Raw genomic sequence first — 24954 nt, 5'->3', positions numbered from 1 at the left:
ACACATGGCTTTAATATGCTTTACAGTCTTCCAAACTGCACCTCGAGCTGCTTGCACAGTCACAATGGTAAAATGGTTGCTAACTTAATTTTCTTTATAAAATTGCAATCTCAATTACCAAGCATGTCTTAAATTGTATCAGCTCAGCTACTTTTTCCACCTGTGCAACATGGAGATCTGTTTCTTGTGGAGACCAAGGGGCCAAAATTGGGTCCCACTCCTTAACTAGTTATAGCCCCTGATCCAAAGGTTCAACATCAATAATTATTTTTCTGACTGGCCACTAAAATTAAAACGATAGAGCAAGAATTTCCGACACTTATTTAGATAAAGCAGTTCAACTTACCTGATTAATGATTCCAGAATTGCTGGACAGGGACCTTTCTGGAACTCCAACTCCTTATAATGCAAGGCTTTGGCATAAGCACGACATTTCGCGGCTCTTTCTCCAAGGAGGACAATGCCATTATCATCTCTCAGTGGTAGAGGGCCCTGAAAGAAATTAAGGAGTTAGTCATTTGTTGACAAAATGGAGTTTATTCAAACGTTTCAGCACATGTTTGAATGCATCATGTTGATAAATGAGGCAGAAAAACAACAAACACAATATTTTACATTTTGCACATATAGTATCTGAATGAAACCCCCAAAGGGGCTGATTTCCTGCAAAATATATATATTTATATAGAAAGGTAATAATATTTATAATTCCACTCAAAATAGATACTGAAGAAACATTTACAATTTTTTTCAGAGTCACAAGGCATGGCAAAATTATACCCATATCAGAAGATTGGTGGCAGAACATGATTTTTCAGAATAATGCCAGAGATGAAAGGGTACCATTATGGAGACAGGTTGTGTAGTCCACTGAATACAGAAGATTAACACCTTGATTAGATTATCCTTTAAAGATATTACATGAATTAGACTGGAGTAGGTAGAGAGAAACTATTTACTGTTATGGAGTCCAGAATAAAGAGCATAACTTTAAAATTAATGCTCAATTATTCATGCACGGATAATGTCCAGAAACACTTTGCAACAAGATGTAGAAATCTAGAACCTTCTTCCCCAAAAAATCTGTTGAGTCTAGGATAATTGATTTGAAAATTTCAAAACTGAGATTGACAGGTTTTTTTGGTGCAAAGGTATTGGAGTTCAGCTACAGATCAGCCATGATTTGCCTGAATACTTGAACAGACTAGAGGGTCCAAAAGGCCAGGTTGTTTCTGAGCTTCAACAGATATGTGTGCTGTTTAATCAGAAACTCGCCTGCTGCTGGGGCTGGTCCACAGCTCTGTCGGTAGTCTTATCTACACCTTTTCGGTCTCCAGACTGTATTAACGACTATTTTTTGCCACTCAGTAATCTCTCTTAACACAATCTCCATCCATATTTTTAGTCCCACCAAATGCAAAGAAAAAAGGAGAAAGACAGTTTGGAAATTAGACAAAGACAGAGGACAAAAACAAAGTTTCTGGAAAAGCTCAGCAGGTCTGGCGACATCTGTGGAGGAGAAAACAGAGTTAACGTTTTGGGTCTGGTGACCTTTCCTCAGAACCCTTCCTCACAATGAGAAACAGAGGAAGTAGATGCTAGCAGAAAAATATGAAACAAGCAGAGAGGGACACAAGAGATGGGAAACTAGAACAGATGACAGACAGAAAGATGGAGAGGAAGAAAAATAGAAGGCGGAGGTGGGCAAGAGAAATGCTGAAAGGGAGAACAAACAGTTCAAAATTGAAGGTTAAGTGAAGAAAATAAAGGACAAGAGAAAGATATTTCTTTTCAAACTCTTCAGTTATGTATTGCAGAGATGTAATCTACTGCGAGCAGACAGAAATTGGTCAAGCTCAATTTATTTCAATCAGTTTTTTAAAATAATTAGACAAATAAATGTTGATAAACTTTGGCTGGATGAATAGAAGTCAGACCTCAAAGATAAAAGGGGACTGCTCCAAGTTCAATGACCCATCCACTGCTATTCTTTTAAAATCTCTTAAATCTTGTGTATGCGAGGGGAAATACTAAACAGTAAGATGTCTGGATCTTAAAACTCACTGTAAATATGTTTTACATCTTCTAAATACAGAAGCACAGCTCAACGGACTAGATAAACCAAATTTATTGATGCCTAAGAAAAACATTAAAAGTATCAAGACAGGAACAGGCTTTTATATCAGTATTTCCAAGCCGCTACTTGCAGCTTTTTACCTCAGTGCACACTCCTTTGTATTAGCTGAGACAACAAAATATAGATCAGAAAAGTAAAAAGAACTTTATTAGTATATGTAATAAAATTTCAGTCACTCAGATCTACAAATTCCCTCAAGATGGCCATGGTTTCCGTAACCTTAGTCAGGCCACCATTTGTAGTTTAAATTAATAGCTAAAGTAGTATTAGTGAAAAGAGGTGGTGCTGACTATCATCCATTCTGGTGTTCAGTCCAATTACGTAGAAAATAGGTTAAAAAGGCTATTCGGCCCTTTGAGCTTGCTCAGCCAGTCAATATAGCTGATCACCTGACTCAGGACTCCATTCCCACTTTCTCTCAGTATCCTGATTCATTTAGTGATAGTTCTTAACACTTTCTTGAAAACTTTCAATGTTTTGATTTCAACTGCTTTCTTTGGCAGAGATGTTCACAGGCTCACCACACTTTGGGTGAGGAAATTTCTCTTCATTTCAGTCCTAAATGGCCCTTCGCTCTGGATGCCAGAGACTTCATCCCAAGAGTTAGTCTAGTAAACCTGTGCAACAGCCCTACACAACCAGAACATCCTTACTCAGATAAGGAGATCAGAGCTGCATACAATACTCCAGCTGTGGTTTCACTAAGACCCTGTATAACTGCGGCAAGCCATCCTTGCTCCTGTACTTAAATATTTTCACTAAGACAACCAAGATACAATTTGCCTTCTTCACTGCCTGCCGCAATTATATGCTTTCTTCCAATGACTGGTATACAAGGACACCCAGGTCTCATTGCATCTTCCATTTTCTCAAGCGATTCAGACATTAATCTGCCTTTATGTCTTTTTTACAAAAATGAACACCCTCATATTTATCACATTATGGATCACCTGCTAGACATTTGCCTAATCACTCAACTGTCTGTAACATACTGAAGCATCTCTACATTCTTATTACAATTATCCTCCCATCCAGCAGTGACACTTCCAATTGCATTATTAATTTGCCACTTCAGTAGCATTTTTTTAAAAATAAAAATGTGATTAGAGAATGGGAAAGATGATAAGGAAGGAAGCAAACAAAGCATCAAAAACAATTTGCAATTGTAGAACCTACCTATTGTGGCAAAATATCTCAAGGAGCTTCACAAGAGTGTTTTTGAGCAAAATTTGATTCCATGTCAAGAAGACAAACATTACAGTAGATGAACAAAAGCTTACTCAAAAGTAGATTTTGATGAATGTTTGGAGTGCAGAGAGAAATAGATGAGAAAAATAGTGACAGTGAGGGAAGAAGAGGCAGGGACAGAGAGGTGGGGGAAGGAGAGGCAGGGCAGAGCAGGCAGACAGTGAGAGAAAAAGAAAGGAAGGAAAGGGACAGGCAGAGTGGAGAGGACAGTGAGAAAATTGGGGCAAGGAGGAGATAGGCAGATAGATGGGGATAAAGAGATCATGACACAGAGCGAGAGAGATTGAGTCAGAGAGAGAGAGTGTCAAAACTACTTGACACTGTCAAGTTTAGGCTCTTTTTTCACCTTGTCACTGTGTTCCATGAATTCTGCAAGATTCAAAAGCGTCTGTGTGACCTCGGCGATGTCTTGAGAAGTCAAAGCCTGCTCAATACTTCTGATCAGCTCATCTTGCTGCGCTTCATGCAGTTCTGACCAACATGATAGGAAAGCTGCATTAAACAGGTCTCTGCATGAAATAAAAGGTTAAACAAGTTTTAGAAATGAAAAGAAAAACAGGTTATTCACATGTCAAAAATGGAAGAGAATTTAGTTAAATAATGCATATTCATTCAGATTAAAGGACACCTTAAAAATTCATCAAAAAAGCAGTCTGCTTTTGTTCAAGCAGATTTATTTATGGTCAGTCCAATTTTGCTCACAGTGAGCTCTCCATGTACTGACACTTTCTCAAAAGGCAATTGTTCAACATGAGCCTAAACAAACGCTAGCAGCTTATTCAACAACTGACAGGGCCTTCACAGCCAAGCCTGATCTAGTTTTCACTACATTTCTGCCCATGAGCAAGGAAAATTCAAACACTTTAGGAAAAATGTAAATTAGATTTACATTTAGTTAAGTTATCTCATCATGTGGGGTAAACAGAATGACATTGTGCAGAGGTTCTTGCCAGTATGAACACTAATTTAGTTCAGCTTAGATCCAACTTGCAACTGTAATCCTTTGAGTTTCAAGTCTGTGTGTGCAAAAAGGAGGAAATATTCAAAATTATGTAACCTGTATCAGTAAAAGTATAAAAGTGTTCAATGTCATTTACTTACAACTTAATATGGTGGTTATTGTGTATGCTAAAGCATCTCACATCTTGCAGATATCAGTTCTTCACTCAAGTAATTTTGACAAAGATACATCTCTCAAGTAAGATAAGCATCAATATTATACAGCTCCTGTCCAAAGTATTTTTCCCTTACAATGACAGTTGCTCACAATTTATTTTTCCTCTGTTCATTCTTATTTTAATCAACACTTCCCTTTCATCCGTCATGCTGGTCATTTGGCACTGGGATATTTCAATGGCAGGCTTCCTTCCCAACACTCATCCTGGCTGTCAACAGCGGGCTGGTTGTATACTGACAACAGCACTGGTCTGGGATTAATTAGCCTGCCCACTTTCTTTGCTGGAGATGGAGTCCCAAACAAACATCACAAAGGAATAATTTCGAAAAGTGGGGGGGAGAGGGAAAGTGAAAGAGACAGGGAGTATGGAGTTAAATGGAAAGATAAGCTACAGGATAGCATGTGTACAGGTGGGTTTAAGCTTGAGGCAGACTAGGAATACAGCAAAAAGGAAGGATAGCTTAAGACATCTCAGGACTTCCAATCTCTCTAATAATAAGAAAGTTAGCATTAAGGCACTTTATCTAAATGCTTGTAGTATTCGTAACAAAGTAGATGAATTAGTAGCACAAATCCTCTTGAATGATTATGATGTGGTAGGCATCACAGGGACATGGTTGCAGCAAGTTCAGGACTGGCAGTTAAGCATCCAAGGATTCACAACATATCGAAAAGACAGGGAGGTGGGCAGAGGAGGTGGGGTTGCCTTGTTAGTTAAGAATGAAATTAAATCTACGGCACTGAATGACATAGGGTCAGGGGATGTGGAGTCTGTGTGGGTGGAGTTGAGGAACCACAAAGGCAAAAAAACTATAATGGGAGTTATGTGCAGACCTCCTAACAGTGATCAGGACCAGGGGCGCAAGATGCACCGAGAAACAGATAGGTCATGTCTGAAAGGCAAGGTCACGGTGATCATGGGGGACTTCAATATGCAGGTGGATTGGGCGAATAATGTTGCCGGTGGATCCAAAGAAAGGGAATTCATGGAATGTTGGCAGGATGGCTTTTTGGAACAGCTTGTGATGGAGCCCACAAGGGAGCAGGCTATTCTGGACTTAATGCTATGCAATGAGCCAGACTTTATAAAAGAACTTAAAGTAAGGGAACACATAGCAGGCAGCAATCATAATATGGTAGAGTTCAGTCTGCAGTTTGAAAGAGAGAAGGCAAAATCGGATGTAATGGTGTTACAGTTAAATAAAGGTAATTACAGGCGCATGAGAGAGGAATTGACGAAAATCGACTGGAAGCAGAGCCTAGCGGGGAAGACAGTAGACCAACAATGGCAGGAGTTTCTGGGTGTAATTGAGGACACAGTACAGAGGTTCATCCCAAAGAAAAGAAAGATTATCTGGGGTGGGATTAGACAAAGGAAGTCAGGAAATATATCAAAGAAAAAGAGACAGCCTATTAAGTGGCCAAGAGCACTGGGAAATCAGAAGATTGGGAAGGCTACAAAAACAAACAGAGGATAACAAAGAGAGAAATAAGGAAGGAGAGGATCAAATATGAAGGTAGGCTAGCTAGTAATATTAGAAATGATAGTAAAAGCTTCTTTCAATACATCAGAAACAAACGAGAGGCAAAAGTAGATAATGGGCCGCTCCAAATTGATGCTGGAAGGCTAGTGATGGAAGATAAGGAAATAGCTGAAGAACTTAATAAGTACTTTGCGTCAATCTTCAAAGTGGAAGACATGAGTAGTATGCCAACAATTAGGGAGAGCCTGGGGGCAGAGTTGAGTATGGTAGGCATTACAAAAGAGAAGGTGCTAGAAAAGCTAAAAGGTCTAAAAATTGATAAATCTCCTGGCCCCGATGGGCTACATCCTAGAGTTCTGAGGGAGGTGGCTAAGGAAATAGCAGAGGCTTTGGTTGTGATCTTTCAAAAGTCACTGGAGTCAGGGAAAGTCCCAGATGATTGGAAAATTGCTGTTGTAACTCCCTTGTTTAAGAAAGGATCAAGGCAAAAGATGGAAAATTATAGGCTGATTAGCCTAACTTCGGTAGTTGGTAAAATTCTAGAATCCATTGTCAAGGGTGAGATTTCTAAATTCTTGGAAGTGCAGGGGCAGATTAGAACAAGTCAGCATGGATTTAGTAAGGGGAGGTCATGCCTGACAAACCTGTTAGAATTCTTTGAAGAGGTAACAAGTATGTTAGACCAGGGAAACTCAGTGGATGTTATCTATCTAGGCTTCCAAAAGGCCTTTGATACGGTGCCTCACGGGAGGCTGCTGAGCAAGGTGAGGGCCCATGGTGTTCGAGGTGAGCTACTGGCTTGGATTGAGGATTGGCTGTCTGACAGAAGGCAGAGAGTTGGGATAAAAGGCTCTTTTTCAGAATGGCAACCGATGACGAGTGGTGTCCCGCAGGGTTCAGTGTTGGGGTCGCAGCTGTTCACCTTAATGATCTGGATGAAGGGACTGGGGGCATTCTGGCGACGTTTGCCGATGATACGAAGATAGGTGGACAGGCAGGTAGTACTGAGGAGGTGGGGAAGCTGCAGAAAGATTTAGACAGTTTAGGAGAGTGGTCCAAGAAATGGCTGATGAAATTCAATGTGAGTAACTGTGAGGTTTTGCACTTTGGAATAAAGAATACAGGCATGGACTATTTTCTAAATGGTGAGAAAATTCGTAAAGCAGAAGTACAAAGGGATCTGGGAGTGTTGGTCCAGGATTCTCTAAAGGTTAACTTGCAGGTAGAGTCCGTGATTAAGAAAGTGAACGTAATGTTGTTGTTTATCTCAAGAGGGATGGAATATAAAAGCAGCGATGTGCTTCTGAGGCTTTATCAAGCTCTAGTTAGGCCCCATTTAGAATACTGTGTCCAATTTTGAGCCCCACACCTCAGGGAGGACATACTAGCCCTGGAGCGTGTCCAGCGGAGATTCACGCAGTTGATCCCTAGAATGGTAGGTTTAACGTATGATGAACAGCTAAGGATCCTGGGATTGTATTCATTAGATTTTAGAAGGTTGAGGGGAGATCTAATAGAAACTTACAAGATAATGTATGGTTTAGAAGGGGTGGACGCTAGGAAGTTATTTCCATTAGGCGGGGAGACTAGGACCCGTGGGCACAGCCTTAATATTAGAGGGGGTAAATTTAAAACTGAAATGAGATGACATTTCCTCAGCCAGAGAGTGGTGGGCTCGTGGAATTCATTGCCACGGAGTGCAGTGGAGGCCGGGACGTTGGATGCCTTCAAGGCAGAGATCGACAAATTCTTGATCTCAGAAGGAATCAAGGGCTCCAGGGAGAGTGCAGGGAAGTGGAGTTGAAATGCCCATCAGCCATGATTTAAATGACGGAGTGGACTTGATGGGGTGAATGGCCTTACTTCCACTCCTATGTCTTATGGTCTTATGATCTTAAAATTGAAACAAGAGCACTTAAGGAATCTTTTTTTTTTCAAAAGCCTCAAAAACTTCTCAATTAACTGCCAAGAACCAAAGATTCCTAATTCAGTGTGAACATATCGAGCTCATCTCCTCCACCACCAAAAATTCAATAGCACTTTATCATGGTGAAAAGGTGTGGTGACAGGGTTGGCATTTGTGGGACGAGTTGAGCTCCTTGAAGTCTCTAGCATTCTTCATGTGTGTTAGTCAGTACAATTATGCTGATAGCTCAATACCATCACTGATTGACCCAAATATTGCTCAGAAACTTATGTTTAATAAACAATCACAAAACACTAAGCTGGAATTTTTACCTAGCTAAAGGATTATAGGCCTGAGCTAGAGACCAACATGAGCGGAGAGCAGGTGATGGGGATTCTTTAAGCAGTTCCACACTTAATCGCCTCAGCCATTCCATCCAGTCATCTTTAGAAACTCTTCTGGCAGCTCCCCAGGCCTGAAACACAAATCAAAAATTCATACAATTGTTCCTTTGTGGCTTTTCTTGGAACTGTTTCTTGCTCAAGACTCAGTAACTTTACCAGAAGAAACTTAAGCATGAATGAAGTTACTCATTACCATAGTACTACTAAAATACCCAAGGGGTTTATGAAGGAAATGGCCTTTATAACCAATTTCACATATCAAAAATAATTTAAAGCATTCATACCTGTCTTATTCTTCTGAACAAGATAGAATGTACTTTACAATCAATTATTAATATCATAGACAGTACTTTCTAAACTTAACCATGATAATTTTCATTTCAAATGAATGACAGAATATCAAGCAAAAACCAACAGAGCATTCTAATAAATTAGATGACCCAAATAATTACTTCTATTCATCTTTATTGCTGAACTGCTGAAGTAGAACCAGACAATGAGGAAAAAATTCAATCATGCAGCCAACTCAAGGAAAAGGATCAAAATTAACATTTCCAAGTGATGACTTTGCCTCTGAATTAGAAGAAGTTAGAATTGAAGCAAATTTTAAGTAAGCAGGGCTGCGGTGGTAGTGGGGTGTGTGTGTGTGTGGAAGAGAAACAAAAAAAAATGACATTCTGTGATTGTGTGAAACAGAAGAATCAAGTAACATTGGGGAGAAAAGTGTAGAGCGAGAGGAGCTGACAATGGAACCAATAAAAGAATAAAAGATTTTCTTGAGGACATGCAAAGCCGTTGTCCAAAAACTGGTGCTAAAGGTACTGATCTGAAATTGCTAAATTCATTGCTGAGGGAAATCTGCAAAAATACTAAAAAGGAATTTCCTTAAACTTACATTGCGTTTCTCTGAATCAAAATAGAAGGCCGAGGGCAGAGTGTGAATGGAGACTTAAAGTGACAGGAAACTGAAAGAATCTCATGGACTGAATAGAAGTGCTCTGCAAAGTAATCCTAGATCTGTCTGAAATTCATAATGTATTGTAGACTGCAATGTGAGCAGCAAACAATGTATATAAAGTTGAAAGCACAATAAATAACTGAATGTTTAATGTGGAAGGTATGTTTGGTCCATTAGTGGAGGTAACAAAAAGGGAAATTGTTACATTTCTGACTTGCATAATAAGGTGCTGTGGGTTAATTACAGAACTGATCAGACTAGCATAAGGGGATGAATGATCCATGTGGAATGCTGAATGCAGGGGGATGGAAGATCTGTTTGGTGGCATCGTGTTAATGGTGGTAGCAATTGTAAAAAGTAATTCAATGAATGCATTTCTTTGAAATTCGTTCATTGGTTGAATGCATCATTACTACGGCCAGAATCTGTAGCCCATTCTTACATATCTTAAAATGGCGGTGGCAAGTTGCCATCCCTGCGCCTCTGAAGTCTATGTGAGGTACTTCTAGTAATGTTAGGGAGGGAGTTTGAGGACTTAGACACAGTGACAGTGAAGAAGTGGCTTGAAGGGGAACCTGTGATTGCTGGTGTTCTCTTGAGTTTGCTTCCCTTGTTCTTCTACGGGATAGAGGTTGTGGGTTTGGAAGGTGTTCTCAAGTAGGTCTGGAAAATTGCTGGATTTAATCTTGTGGATGCAAAGCATAACTGCCAACATGTCATGCCAACATTTCTGTCTCAGGCCAGCCACAGTGTTCCAGCAAGCTCAACACTTCACCTTCCACTTGGGGACCTTACAACCTCTGGGACTCAATGTTGAGTTGAACAATTATGGAGCAGATCACCTCTTTCCACATCTACTCGCCAGCTAACACTCAAAAGTACCATCTTGAAATGTGTTGCTTTTTGTACAGCCAAACTATTTTCACCTACTCTTAGCCTTCAATATCACTTATTAACCTCTCTTTTTCCCTGATTTACTATCAACAATCCCTTTGTGTGCCCAATTTTAAAACATAAAACTCTGTCGCTGGACTCGGTCTCCACCTACCCAGTCACTCCTTTGCCCTTCCCACTTACCATCATCGGTATAAATACCACCTTTTCCTAGCTGTTATCAGTTCTGAAGAAAGGTCACTGGACTCGAAACATTAGCACTGTTTACTCTTCACGGACGCTGCTGGACACGTTGCATCTTTCCGGCAGTTTCTGGCTGTTTGTTTCAGGTCTCCAGTATCCACAATTCTTTGTTTTATTTCACTACATAATAGACAAACTGGCTCCACAGACTCAGATCCCACCTCAGCAACATTGAAGAAGGATTTTTTTTCAAACATCAAACTGTTCAGCAATATCATGACTCACCTCTAAAGAAGGTGGGACTTCAATCAAGGGCTTCTGGTCCACTGGTACAAACACTGTCACTGTGCCACAAAAACCCTAGCAATACGGTTGAATTACATCAAAATCCATCATGTGCAATCACTGATGGCTAATACACATGTTATCAGCCCTGTTGCAATTTGTATTGTAATATCTGCATCAAGGCAGCCTCTTTGCATTGACAAGAACAGTGCAATACAACACAAAACATGATGCCATAACTTTGGCATTTCATTAAACTGTAATATTAACGCCATTAAAGTGTCATGCATATAAATAATAATGCATATAAATTTACAAACTAGGAGCAGGAGTAGGTTATTTAGCCTTTTTAGTCTGCTCTGTGATTCAACAGGATTACAGTGGATCATCTATATCAATGCCATATTCTCACTTTCTCACTCACACTCCCTAGTGATTTTGAAATCTGGAAATGTATCTACCTTTCTTTTGAATTTATTCAGTGTCATGGCCTCCATAGTCTTCTGTGATACAGAATTCCATAGGTTCACTACACTTTCAGAGAAGACATTTTCCTCAGCTCAGTACTAAATAGTCTACCCGATAATCTGAATCTCTGCCCACAGTTCTAGTTTTGCCAAACAAGGAAATCATCCTTCCTGCATCTAGTCCATCTAACCCGTTAGAATTTTATATGGTACAATCAGACCTCATCTCACTATTCTGAAATGTAGTGCATTTAGGTCTAGTTGAACCAATCTCTCTTCACTAGAATGTCCTGTCATCCCAGTATCTGACGAACAAACTGGCACTGCACTCCCTCTATGGTAAGCATATTGTTTCTTAGAAGGTAGACCAAAACATCATGCAACACTCTGGGCATGATCTCACTAAGGTGCTCAATAACTGCAGCAAAACATCCCTATCTATGATCTCAAATCTTCTTGCTATGTAAGCCTACTAACTGACTTCCTGATTGCTTACTGTACCTGTGTACGTACTTCCATTAATTGGTGTACCACAATGCATAAATCTCTTTAACATCAACACTTGGCAAAAATGATAATTTATGTAATCCTCTTCCTTTCTGATTTTCACACTGGATAACTTCACATTTAGCTACAGTGTGCTGACTAGTTTCAAATGAGAGAGAATCCAATCATCACCCTTGGCACCAAATGGCATTGCCATTGCTGAATTGTCAATTATCAACAGCATAGGGCAGGATTACCAGTGATCAGATACTGAACAGAACCAGTAGTTTAAATACAATGGCTACAAGAAAAGGTCAGAGACTAGGAATCCTGCAGCTAATAGCTCATCTCCTAAATTCTCTAAGCCTGACAACCACCTCTACCAGACACAAATCAGAAGTGTGATGAATCACTTCCCGATTTGCCAACGCAATTACTGAAGAAACCTGAAACCATTGAAGACAATGCAGCCTGCTTGAGTGGTACCACATTCACAAACAGTCACTCTTCTCAATACCAGCCTGGGAAGGTGATGGTCTAGATAACATCCTGGGGACCTGGGTTCAAATCCCTCCAAGGCAGATGGTGAAATTTGAATTCAATAAAATATCTGGAATTTGAAATATCTGAAGTTTCACTTTAGAAGCACACAGATAAAGGTATCTTCTTTTGGTTAGGAGAAACACCCATACCATGAGGGAAGCTTTTGGGTTTCTACTTAGGAGGGTTTGCTGAAGTCTTGGCTGAAGTTGAATGCGTCAAACAGTTCCCCTTCAGAAAGGGAGACAGTTTAGAACTGTTCAGTGTAAGGAATTTAAAGGTTCCTGTCCAGAGGTGTTTGGTTCAAACCATACAGGTTTCAAGTTGAGAAAATCTACATTCAGTTGTATAAAGACAGGAAAGAAGCGATCAGAGTCCAAACCTGAAACTGAAACCACACCTAATTTATTCGTCTGTGATAGATGACAGAAATCTCTCTGCTGTTTGAGTATTTTAAATGCTGCTGGGATTAATGGCATTGTTTCTGAAATCAATAAACTTATAGTATGTGTAACTAGTTTGATTAATTCAATTTTATCTTCATTTATTTTGCATAATTCACTTCTGTTTTACTATTAAAACTAAATCTGTGGCATTGTATTTTGAAACCACCTCATTAAAATCGAATCAATCAAACCAGATTTCAGCTTGGGATCTCAGTTGTCCAACAAAAACGTCAGCTGGGATAACAAGAGTAATACAAATGACAACAATGTATCATTCTTAAATACCTTCAACATAAGATCACCTAATTAATGCCTGCATCACCTTCACAGTATTGTAAATTTACTTAAATTATTCATATTTAATCCTGCACGTGTGGGCCTGGAGATTACCAAGAGAATTAGAGAATGTAACAGCATGTGATTTACAAGTTGCGAGTGACTCAGTTTTAACATGCTTATACCATTTGACTTTCAGCATTTACATGTTACTATAGGAATGCAGAACCCTTCAAACTCCAGGCCATATTCTCGGCATGAGGTCCAAGGCCATTAATAGATTCTATTAAAAAAATTACTGTGATATGCATTGTGCTTCAAAACAAGTAGCAAAGATTCAAAATAAAATACAAACCATTTTAATGCAAGTTTCTGGAAAATGTCCCTAGCAATTAATTTAAGTACATAATAAATCATTGTAAGTTATACACCATTCTAATTATCCTTTCAAATTTAAATGGCTTTCATTGGCATGCAGTTAAGCAATAGTTTGACAACAGAAATAGTTAATATCTATGTTCAAGTTATTTACAAATGACCCCATACACATTTTGTTCAAAGTAACCAAAATATTATCAAAAACCAAAAAACCACAAGACAAAGAAGCAGAAGTAAGCCACTCAGCCCAAAGGATCTGCTCCACCATGAGGTCATGGCTGATCTGATAATCCTCACTTCCACTTTCCTGCTTAATATCCATAACCCCTGATTGCTTTCATAATTAGAAATCTGTCTATCTCAGCCTTGAATATCAGCATTCAAAATTTGACAGCGCTCAACAATGAACAATCGCAAAAATTCACTAGCCTTATCTCTGTCTCAGATAGGTAACTCATTACACTGACATTATTCCCTCCGGTCCTAGAGTCTTCCAAGGGGGAACTGATCTGTCAAGTTCCCTAAGAATCTTATGTGTTTCAATGAGATGCCTTCTCGTTCTTCTAACGAACAATGAGTATAGGCCCAACTTACTCACTCTCCCTTATAAGAAAATCCCTCCAGGCCCAGGATCAACCTAGTGAACTTTTTCTTGGCTGCTTCCAATGTCCGTACATCTTCCCTTAAATAAAGTGCCCAAAGTTGTTTGTTTTATTCCAGTCATGACCTGATTAGTGTCTTGGATAATTTTAGAGAGGTCCCTATTTTTCACTCCATATCTTTTGATATCAAGGCCAACATTTACCTTCTCTATTATCCATTCAACTTAGATGCTAGCTTTTGTACTTCATGCACAAGAACCCCAAATTTCTCTGTTCTGCAACTTTCTGCAATCTTTCCCTAATCTAATAATGCTGAGCTCCTCTATTCTTCCTGTCAAAGTATATACCCTCACATTTTCCTCTCATTCCATCTGTTAAGTTTTTGCCCACATTCTTACCTGTTTACATCTCACTGTAGACTGTGTGTCATCCTCACTATTTGTCTTCCAACTATTATTATTCATCTGCAAACTTGGGTTAGTAAATTCATTTTCTTCATCTAAGTTATTACTATATACTGCAACTAGTTGTGGACCGAGCACTGCTCTTCACTACACCCCATTAATTACAGGATGCCATCCTCAAAATGTGTCCCCCCATAACCGTTTTCCATCAGTTAGCCAACCTCTATCAATGCTCACACAATACCCAGGACACCATGGATGCATTTTGGAAATCCAAATATATTATGTCTATTGGTTCTCTTTTTATCTTACTTGCTTGTTAACTCCTCAAAGAACCGTAACATAGTTGTCAGATATGATTTTGCTTTCAAAAAGCCATGCTGACTCTGCTTGATTATAACATTGCTCCCACATGCTGCAGGTACAACATATCATCCAATTGGCCACCTTTATCATTTTGAATTAAGTTATTAATTTATATCACTCTAGCTTCCCTGGTTTAAAATAATATTATGTTATTCCCATTGTAAAACACCAGTATCAATTTTATACCTATTCAGACACCTTTAAAAGAGAGAAGGAAAAAGATGAGAGACCTGAACACAAACTAAAGATCTTAATTTCACTTTAAAGACCTGAAATATTTAATATAATCAACAGCTTAATTGAGGCAAAAACCAAACAAACACCTTTCTTCTCCTTCTTCTGAACTCCTAGAGACATTTAACTCCTATGCTCTATCCTAAGTAACACAAGTTCTCAGTCATACTGGGTTAGTTATTCTCATATGTTCACAATACAAAGGGCCTAGCTTTTTCAGTAAATGAGTATCCAGTCTCAGCCTGCTCAAAGCTTGCAACTAATGAATTTTAAACAGTTGATTTCTCTTTAAGCAAACTACAAATTACAATCTAAATTAGGCTTGCTCAGATTGAAGATTTAGACACATTCTTACCCAGAAAATATACACATTCACTCCAAGGCTGATCTGGATTTGCTCACAGAACATATGTATTCCCAGCACACTAGATCAAAGCTTTAAGTTAAAAATAAATGTGCTTGTACTGTACAAGCTTGTGATAAACATAACCAAAATCTAATTCAGGAAAAAAAAAGTTAATGTCCACTGTTTATTACTAAATTCATAGTTTCCCACAGACTTGGGCAAATATTGTCTATATTTCATCAATTGATTCTTTAACTGCAAACAAACCTTCTGCAAGTTGGTAGTGCTAACGTGCAATTTCTTCATTGGGCCGGTTTCCACTGGTCCACTAGACAGTGTGTCTCCCTGATTGCCTCGAGAAGTCCGGTGCTGAAAAATAATAGGATCTTCCTCCTCTTCAGCTAAGGTGTACCCCTATTATGCACATTGAAACAAATCTTGATTTTAAAAAAATCAAATCATTATGGTGGAAACAGCTTTTATTTGATCAGCAAAACGCTGCCTACTCCATCACAGAATCATATAAGCTATCTCATAAACCTTCTGTCCATAATCTTGTAAATTTCTCATCCTGCATGGGCTGGAGAGTCTGAGCTATGAGGAAAGATTGGATAGGCTGGATAGTTTTCCTTAGAGCAAAAAATGTTGAGGAATAATCTTACACATTTCTACCAGATACTGAGGGGCATAGATAAGATGGATAGGAAGGCACTTCTTCTATTAGTAAAGGGATTAATAACCAGGGGGGATAGACTTAAGGTAAGAAGTAGAAAGCTAAGAGGAGACTTGAGGAGAAATATTTTGTCCCATAGAATGGTGGGAGTCTAGAATTCTGACTGCAACAGTGGTTGATTCAGAAACTTTTTTAGTGTTTAAGCAGTGTTTTGAATTCACTTGCATGATCATAACCTCCAGGGCTTTGAGACCACAGAGCTGGAAATTGAGATTAGTGTAGTCAAACAATGCAGAAAACTGTCCAGGTATTTCATATTCACAAAAAGGACAAATCCAACCTGGCCACTTAGTGGTGCAGTGTGCACTTGATCGTCAGTGAAGTGCTGGAAGGTGTCATCAGCAGTGCTGTCAACCAGCATCTGCTCAACAACAATCTGCTCAGTGACACAGGGCTTGGGTTCTGCCAGGGCCACTCAATTCTTGACTTTATTACAGGCTTGATTCAAACATGGTCAAAAAAAGAAGGAATTGAAAAGGTCAATGCAGGAAGCAAAGACAAATTATAGTAAATGCTGTTAGTGGGGAAATAGCTGGATTTTGACCTAGAAAAACTGAAGGAACTGCAATATTTTTTCAAGTCAGGATGGTGAGTTGCTTGAAGGGAAACTTGCAGGTAGTGCTGTTTCCATGTATCTGCTGCCCTTTTCCTTATACATGGAAGTAGCCATAGGATTGGAAGGTGCTGTCTAAGGAATTTTGGTGAATTTCTGCAATGTATCTTGTAGATAGTAGCAGCAGTATGTACAGAGTCTCAGTGATGGAGAGAGTAGATGCTTGCGAATTTGTTGTCAATCAAGTGGGCTGCTTTGCCATCGATGACGTCAAACTTCATGAGTATTGCTGGAGTTGCACTGATCCAGGCAAGTGGCGAATATTCCATCATATTCCTGACCTTTGCCTTATAGATGGTGGACAGGCTTTGGGAAGTTAAAAAGTCAGTTACTTGCTGAAGTATTCCAAACCTCTGGCCTGTTTTTTAATCACCGTATTTATATAGAATCCCTACAGTGCAGAAAGAGGCCATTTGGCCCAATGAGTATGCACCAACCCTCTAAAGGGCATCCTACCCAGCTCCCCACATCATCCCCCTAACCTCCCATTTACCATGGCTAATCTACCCAGGCTACACATCCTTGAGCAATTCAGCAGAGTCAATCCATCTAACCTGCACATCTTTAAAACGTAGGAGGGAACTGATACAGTCGGTGGAAACCCCTCCAGTCCTCAACTCAAGTCAATTGGATTCAGTCCTAGAAATATCCAGTAAACATTTTCCATTTAGAAATGCATCAAGAAGGTTACCTCAGAGTACAATGGGACAATGGGCCAAGGAATGGGAGATGGGAGTTAAATTTAGATAAATACAAGGTGCTTCATTTTGGAATGAAAAATCAGGGCAGGTCTTATACACTTAACGGTAAATTCCTGGGGCATGTTGCTGAACAAACAGACCTTGGAGTGCAGATTCATAGTTCCTTGATAGTGGAGTCTCAGATAGACAGGATTGTGAAGAAGGCATTTGGTAATGTTTGCCTGTATTGGTTAGTGCGTTGAGTGTAGGAGTTGGGAGGTTATGTTGCAACTGTACAAGACATTGGTGAGTGCACTTTTTGAATACTGTGTGCAATTCTGGTCTTCCTGCTTTAGGAAGGATGTTGTGAAACTGGAAAGGGTTCAGAAAAGATTTACAAGGATGTTGCCAAGGTTGGTGGGGGTTGAGCTATAAGGAGAGGCTGAATAGACTGGGCCTGTTTTCCCTGGAGCACTGGAGGCTGAGAAGTGACCATATTGAGGTTTATGAAATCACAAGGGGCATGAATAGGGTAAATAAACGAGGTCTTTTCCCCAGGGTGGAGGAGTGTAAAACTAGAGGGCATAGGTCTAAGGTGAGAGGGAAAAGATTTAGAAGAGACCTAGGGGCAACTTTTTCACGCAGAGGGTGTCGTGTTTACGGAATGAGCTGCCAGAGGAAGTGGTGGAGGCTGGCACATTTACAACAATTTGAAAGGCATCTAGGATAGGTGTATGAATAGGAAGGATTTAGAGGGGTATGGGCCAAATGCAGTCAAATGAGGCTAGGTTAATTTAGGATATCTGGTTAGCATGGATGAGTTGCTCCAAAGGACTTGTCTCCATGCTGTACAGCTCTATGGACTCTGTTCTTAATCAATGCAAATATGTCACCACCTCTTTTACTTCTCTGTCATTCCTCAAATATATGTGGATTTGACCAAACTTTATCTCCAAGTGATTGTTAAATTTGATAAACTAACATCATTATGTAGCACCATAAAATATTTTAGTTTTAAATAAGTAGTACTGACGCGTACAATGTTCAACAGTCAAGTTAGTCCCTAATGCTATGAAGTCAGCACTTAAAACTACCAAATAAGTATTTCTCCAAAAGTACTATTACAATTGTTACCATTCCTGTAGAGACTATCTATGTTTAAAAAGAAATTCAAAATCCTAGTTACCTCCTCAAAAAATGAACCCACGTGGTTCCACAGTTTAAAAACAAACAAATTTTGATGTTTATTAATGCTTAGACAACAATCAGATTGGAGTGCACTTGTATGTGTTCCGCCAGTATTAGAAGTCGGATTCCTGTTCTTGTTTCATTAACATCTGACAGACAGTCATTGTTCTTTTGAGACTAGCTTTGAGAAAGTTGCAGCTACTACTTGATGGCCTAAGATAAAGGACTATGGATACCCTTATGCTGCTAGATGTTTGCCATATGGCATGTAGTAGCAGAGCTTTCCAGAGTCAAGCAGCACTAAAAGGCCCTTGAACTCATCTCCAAATTAACTTTATTGACCCAATGCCATTATCACAAAGAAATTGTGTATGCACAATTGTGGTTACTAGCCAGCTTACCAAGTGGATAGAACGGCTTGTTGATCAGTGGAACAGTACAATTACTGTTGCCAAAAACTTCTTTAAGCTGTAAATGGAATGGGCAGTTCTCATACAGGTTGAGAGTGACTAGGGAAATCATTCAAATATACAAGAATTGTTAGGGAATTCACTGTAGGCTGCATACAGGGTCTCTTTAACTTATGAATATCTGACTTGCCAATGGAATTCCACACAGGGCTGTAATTTTAAAGATGTGAAACATGTTCTGACATTACGGGAAGGTGATGGCCTAGTGGTATTATCACTAGACTATTAATCCAGAAAATTAATTAATCTTCTGTGGACTTGGGTTTGAATCCCACCATGGTAGATGGTGGAATTTGAATTCTGCTAAAAGAAAAAAATCTGGAATTAGAATCTATTGACTTCCATGAAACAACTGTAAATTGTCAGAAAAACCCATCTTTGATTTGATTTATTTATTGTCATGTGTATTTTGTTACTTAATACGGTGAGAAGTGTTGAATAGTGTCACCACTCACTGGAGCCATCTTAAAACAAAAAATAAAACCAAAACCTCGATGATAAAGGCAGTAAAATGAAGAAATAAACAAAGAGTGTTCAACTTTACAGTCCTTTTTAAGTGCTCCACCATGGGCCTGGTTCACTAATGGGTTTCACTGAAGCTGCCATCCTCTCCTGGTCTAGATTACTTGCAACTGCCCTCTGAAATGGCCAAGCTAGCCACCTAGTTGTAACAATCACAATGATGTCTCATATGAACTGCAGTGATTCACAAAGGCAGCTCACCACCTTCTCAAGGGTAACTACGAATAGGAAATACATACTGGTCCAAGCAGCGATGCTCACATCCCATGAGTAAATACAAATAATTTTCCCAAACTCGTGAATAGCTATTTTATCTTATCCTGCATCATGTTTTGACTTGCACACTAATCGACTTGCAAATGGACTCTGTTCACAACCTGGGAACTGTCCGTAAATATCAGCAGCCACTGACTCCTGGGATTGTTGACTACATTCAAAAATCCATGGGGCTAACCCCATCCAAAGTTAATTCTTTGTTTGATGACAATCGAGTCTATGCCTCACAGAACTAGAAGTAAGTCACCTTATCAAGCTATTATTGGAAGGTTAATGAGAGTTTCACATCATTTGACATTGACTGGTACAACTCTTCTGACATCAGTTACGTAACTGCAAATGATTGGAACATACTGTGTAGTATATGCAATAAGTTAATCTGATACTATGAATATTGAGAAATACAAAGGTCAGGCTAAAAGGCATCTGATAAAAAGGCCTTTTGAGCATAGTATAATTCACGGCTAAGAGAAAAAATGTTTTAGATGTCAACTGGAAGAGTCCATTCCCAATTGTGGATAAGTTGAATCCACCTGTACATCTACAGGGAAATATGGAAGTCACAAGATGGCACCATGTACAGACTTTAGAATCATCAGGAATATAAGCTAATTTAGAGCATAGACAAACTAACGAGATGAAAGGAATAACGTAGCTTGAAACTAAAACACTTATTATAGTGTGGAACTTTCAAAATAAAATGTACACAATGAATATACACTGACCTTAACAATGCGACATATTAAAACATCATATCGCTGATGATTTATCCTGTGCCGCATCATCACCTTGTTCACCATCGGAATAAATATTTGATACTGAAACATAAATCAGACAGTGTCTTTAGAATCTAAAGTTTTCTTCTGGAAACATTTGTTTCTAATTTATTTAAATTTTGGCAGAATCAATCACAATGGACATTTTTGTTAAAAATGGATATACTGTCTTAACAAATAAACATTAGAAAACTATGTGTAAAGACAGTGTCAGTCTTGGTTTAGCGGTAACATACTTGCTTCAGAGTTAGGGGTTTTTGGAACCAAACTCACTCCACTGACCTCAGTAGAACTTACACTGATAATACTGGAAAATCAAAAATGCCCTTTCCAAGTGATATTTAAAATGGAGACTTTGACAGTCTATTTGGATACAAAAACTCACAAAACCCTATTTTCAAAGGGCAGCAGGGAGTTCTCCCTGTATCACAGCCAACATTTATTCCTGTCAAACACCAAAAAAAAATCTAATGGTCATACTGCTGCAAGTATAACTTCACTGCACTCAAGTTGGCAGATGCTTTTGCTTACAAGAGACCTGCGAGTATATTTCAAAACTTCATCAGTTTTGAAGCAATTTGGATATCCTGGGGTCATGGAAGTGCTGTAAAGACAGGCAATTTTACCTTCATTTCTATACATCACAGAAGAAATGGAACAACAATAAATGGAACTTTTGCAGTTAGAAAACATAACTGCTTCTGAGTTGAAATATCAACGCTAGCATCTTTCCATTAGAGCACTTAGCCCAGAGTGGAATATTATATGTGCATCTCTGTAAGAAATGTAGTCCAATATCTACATAACACAGAACATGCAAGAAGCGGCAACAGATAAAGGGGAATATATCTTAAATGTTTAAATGTTGCTGTGGCATGAAAGACAGCAATTTGCGCACATTTTAAACCATTAAAGCGCGATAATATTTCCATGAGAAAATGGTTTATGAAATATCAAGGAGAATAAAAAACTTGCACTTATATGTGTCTTATCATATCCACGGACAGGTCCCAGAATACCTCACATACAATTAATTATTATGAATGCTCATATGACCATTTTACAGTTATGACCCCAGTAGAAACCGTTGAGGTTTAAAAAAAAACTTGAAGCTCAAATAGCTTAAAGCAGGCAAAGGCCGAGTGGTATTATTGTTGAACCGGTGACCCAGGTAATGTTTAGAGGACATTTTGAAACCTGCCATGGCAGATAGTGGAATTTGAATTCATTAAAAATCTGGAATTAACAGTTTAACAATGACCACGTGTCCCACTTATGATTGTTGGAAAACCTCATCTGGTTCACAGATATTCTTTAGCAGGGGAAACTGCTATCCTACCCGGTCTGGCCTAAATGTGACTCCAGAGCACAGAAATGTAGTCAACTCACAACTGCCCTCTGGGTACTTAGGGATTGGCAATAAATGCTGGCTAGCCAGGTTTGCCCTCTTCCTGTGAATGAATAAAGGAAACAGGAAGAATTAATAAAATTTCACACTTGAAAACTGTCACTATAACAAATGACAAAAAAGTATTTTTGACAATACACTATTTTCTGTTTGTGGGCAACTTATACATTGAACTGCAACAAGGTCCTTTCACACTTATCACACATTGATCTGTCCAGAAAACAGCAGCATATGGTCATTCCCAGCTTCCAATGGATTGACGCTTCCCTGCGAAGTAACTTCAAGTTATGATCTCCAGACTCTCTCTTCTTGTTTTTGGAGTTTCCTAAATCCGCTACTAGCAGTAAAGCCTGTCGCAATAATTCCTCTGCTTTGGTCACACCAGGGTGAATCTCCTGGAATCCTGAGACAGCTGTATGTTACGGTTCTGACCGGAGACTATCACCACCGCCATCCTGTCCCCTGCTCCCCACAACCAGCAATGTTAGTGCACAGAGTGAAGCATCTCAGTGCTCATCACACAAAATCACCTGTTGAAGGAGCAGCACACTGAAAGCTTGTGATTTTAAATCAATCTGTTGGACTATAATCTAGTATTGTGCAACTTCTGACTTTGTCGACCTCAGTCCAACACTGCCACATCCACATCGTCACTAGAAAGGCAAAGAGACCTTCAGTTTGACACTGCAATCGATATATAACATCCCCAATAACAGCGTATGGAAACTCAGCCTAGAGTATTGTTTAAGACTTGCAGTGGGGCCTGGGAATATAACCTGCAATTAGTTAACTTTTCAGGGATGCACGTAGATTTTATTCTTAATCATTAGTAGCCAAGCAAAGCAATCTAGCTTCCAAAATAAACATGGATTTCCCCACAGATTAGCAATGTGAAACCCATGAAGACATACTCATTGATAAGAAGTTTAATACAACACACGTTCAGCTCTAGTTTTCACTATTAACCAACTGAAGCCATGAATCAGAGAATTTCTGACAAGCTTTGCAGAGTCCACACCTTGCTGGAGACCACTGCTGCTCTAGATTTTCAATGGGGCTGTCAGAGATTATAACTTCAAATCACAGTCATGTTACAACACTGGCAGAAATGAACTAATAGGCTGCTTCAGGCAAAATCCAGTCCTGATTTAATCGCTTGTATATTGACTGTCAAATAATTCACCCCAATAGAAGAAACAAGATCAATAATATACAGGAATTGAAGCTGATCCATGATTAGCTCCTGAATGTCATTTCTTGATATGGTGATGCCCTACATTAGTGCACTATTTTCTATGAATCACAGACTCCAATATAAATCCTTCCGTAAACACAACTGGAAAAAGATGAAACTTTTGAACGTCGGTAAAAATATATTTATGCTGCAGAATAGGTCACATTCTATATTTGACTTGTAGAATCACAGCAGGAAATCCTAAATATACTTACATACAGAATGAATCTTCTTTCAGCATTGCTCAGCAAACATTGCGTTTTAGGTTGACCATACTCCTATATCATCATTACCTTGTCAACTTTGGAAATCATGGGTACAAAATTCAACTTACCATTTTAAAAAAGTTTCCTCATGGAATGTAAGCATTACTGGCTGTGCAAGCATTCATTGACCATTACTAGCTACCCTTGAGAAGGTGGCTGTGAGCTGCCTTCTTAAACAGCTATAGTCTATTTGGCGCAGGCAGACTCACAAAACCATTAGGTACAGAGTTGAAGGAAACTGACCCAACGGTTGTGAAGGAATGGTGATATATTTCCAAGTCAAATTGGTGAGTGGCTTGGAGGAAAACTTTCAGGTCATAACAGTTCCACATATCTGCTATTCTTGTCTTTCTAGACGGCAGTGGTTGGAGGTTTGAAAAGCCCTTTCTAAAGAGCCTTGGTAAATTTCTGCAGTGCATTTTGTCGATGGTACACACTGCTGTTAGGGTAGAGAACTAAATATCTTTGTGGATGTGGTGTCAGACAAGCAGGGTACTGTGCCCTACATGACACTGGAGCTGCACTGACATGGTCAAGAAGGGAATATTTCAACACCTTCCTGATTTGTGCCTTGCAGACAAAGGAAAGGCATTAGGCAGTCAGGAAGTGAATTAGTCACTGCAGGTTTCCAAGCCTCTGATACGTTCTTGTAGCTACAGTATACAGCTAGTCCAGTTCAGTTTCTAGTCAATGGTAACCCTCAGAAAGCTGACAACAAGGGAATCACTGACAGTAAAGCTGATGGTTAGATTCTCTTGACGGAGATAGTGGTTGTCTGGTACTTGTGCAGCATGGATGTTACTTGTCAGCCCAAACATGGATGCATATTGTCCAGGTCTTGCTACATTTCATCCTGGACAGCTTCAGTATCTAGAGTTGAGAATATTGCCGAACATTGTGCAATCATCAACAAATATGTCTACATCTGACCTTCCATTGCACATCACTATGCAGCACTGTGATGCTATTCCATTTAACTGGCAAATCTACCCTTAAGCTTTAAAATAGCTTTCAGTTCATGAAAAATATGTAATTTCTTACAGTTTTCAAAATATTTCTTTCCATCCTCAGTGCCTCAAAAATATCTAATAGATGTTAGGTAGCCATGTCAAATAATCTTCTATGCTGCTGAATCCAGCAAGAAAATCCAAATGTGAGAAAGTGACCAATTTCACACAGAATTAAGAAAGCTGCGATGTTAAGAATAACATAAAAATATTCTTTGAAGAAAATCATTGCCACAATGGACTTTGAAGTGGAAATGATGAATACTGATAAAGTCTTTAGTTTTATGGTTGACATTTAAATGTTCCAGTACCTGACTGAACAATTAAGCTAAATTTTGCAACTAAAATGCATACAGGTTTGCAAAACACACTTCAAAGTCTATATTAAAAAAAACTCTATTGTAATGTACACTATATAATTGGCTCTGAGTGCCATGAGGCAGTTTATCACAAAGCAATTTCTGCCAACTTCTGGGTCGCTGGTTAAAAGCAAAATATGAAATATTATTATTAACTATCCATGTTGAAAATTACCAGATTTTGAAAGAAAGCACACCTCA

General features: G+C 39.0%; 1 protein-coding gene across 4 annotated transcripts in view; it reads right to left on the bottom strand.

The window, feature by feature from the left end:
- Positions 1-24954, bottom strand: part of mtor (mechanistic target of rapamycin kinase) — a 366257-nt gene that overhangs the window by 220908 nt on the left and 120395 nt on the right. For all 4 annotated transcript variants that reach the window (XM_048561203.2, XM_048561201.2, XM_048561202.2 and 1 more), the window contains 5 exons: positions 20429-20521; positions 15489-15635; positions 8285-8427; positions 3732-3894; positions 347-492 (listed from right to left, as the gene is read on the bottom strand). In XM_048561203.2, the coding sequence (XP_048417160.1) occupies positions 347-492; positions 3732-3894; positions 8285-8427; positions 15489-15635; positions 20429-20521 (692 nt within the window). The remainder of the gene's footprint in view (positions 1-346; positions 493-3731; positions 3895-8284; positions 8428-15488; positions 15636-20428; positions 20522-24954) is intronic.

Source organism: Stegostoma tigrinum, chromosome 28 (genome assembly GCF_030684315.1).
Source record: "Stegostoma tigrinum isolate sSteTig4 chromosome 28, sSteTig4.hap1, whole genome shotgun sequence".
Taxonomy (NCBI): domain Eukaryota; kingdom Metazoa; phylum Chordata; class Chondrichthyes; order Orectolobiformes; family Stegostomatidae; genus Stegostoma; species Stegostoma tigrinum.
This window is presented reverse-complemented; position numbering and strand designations above follow the sequence as displayed.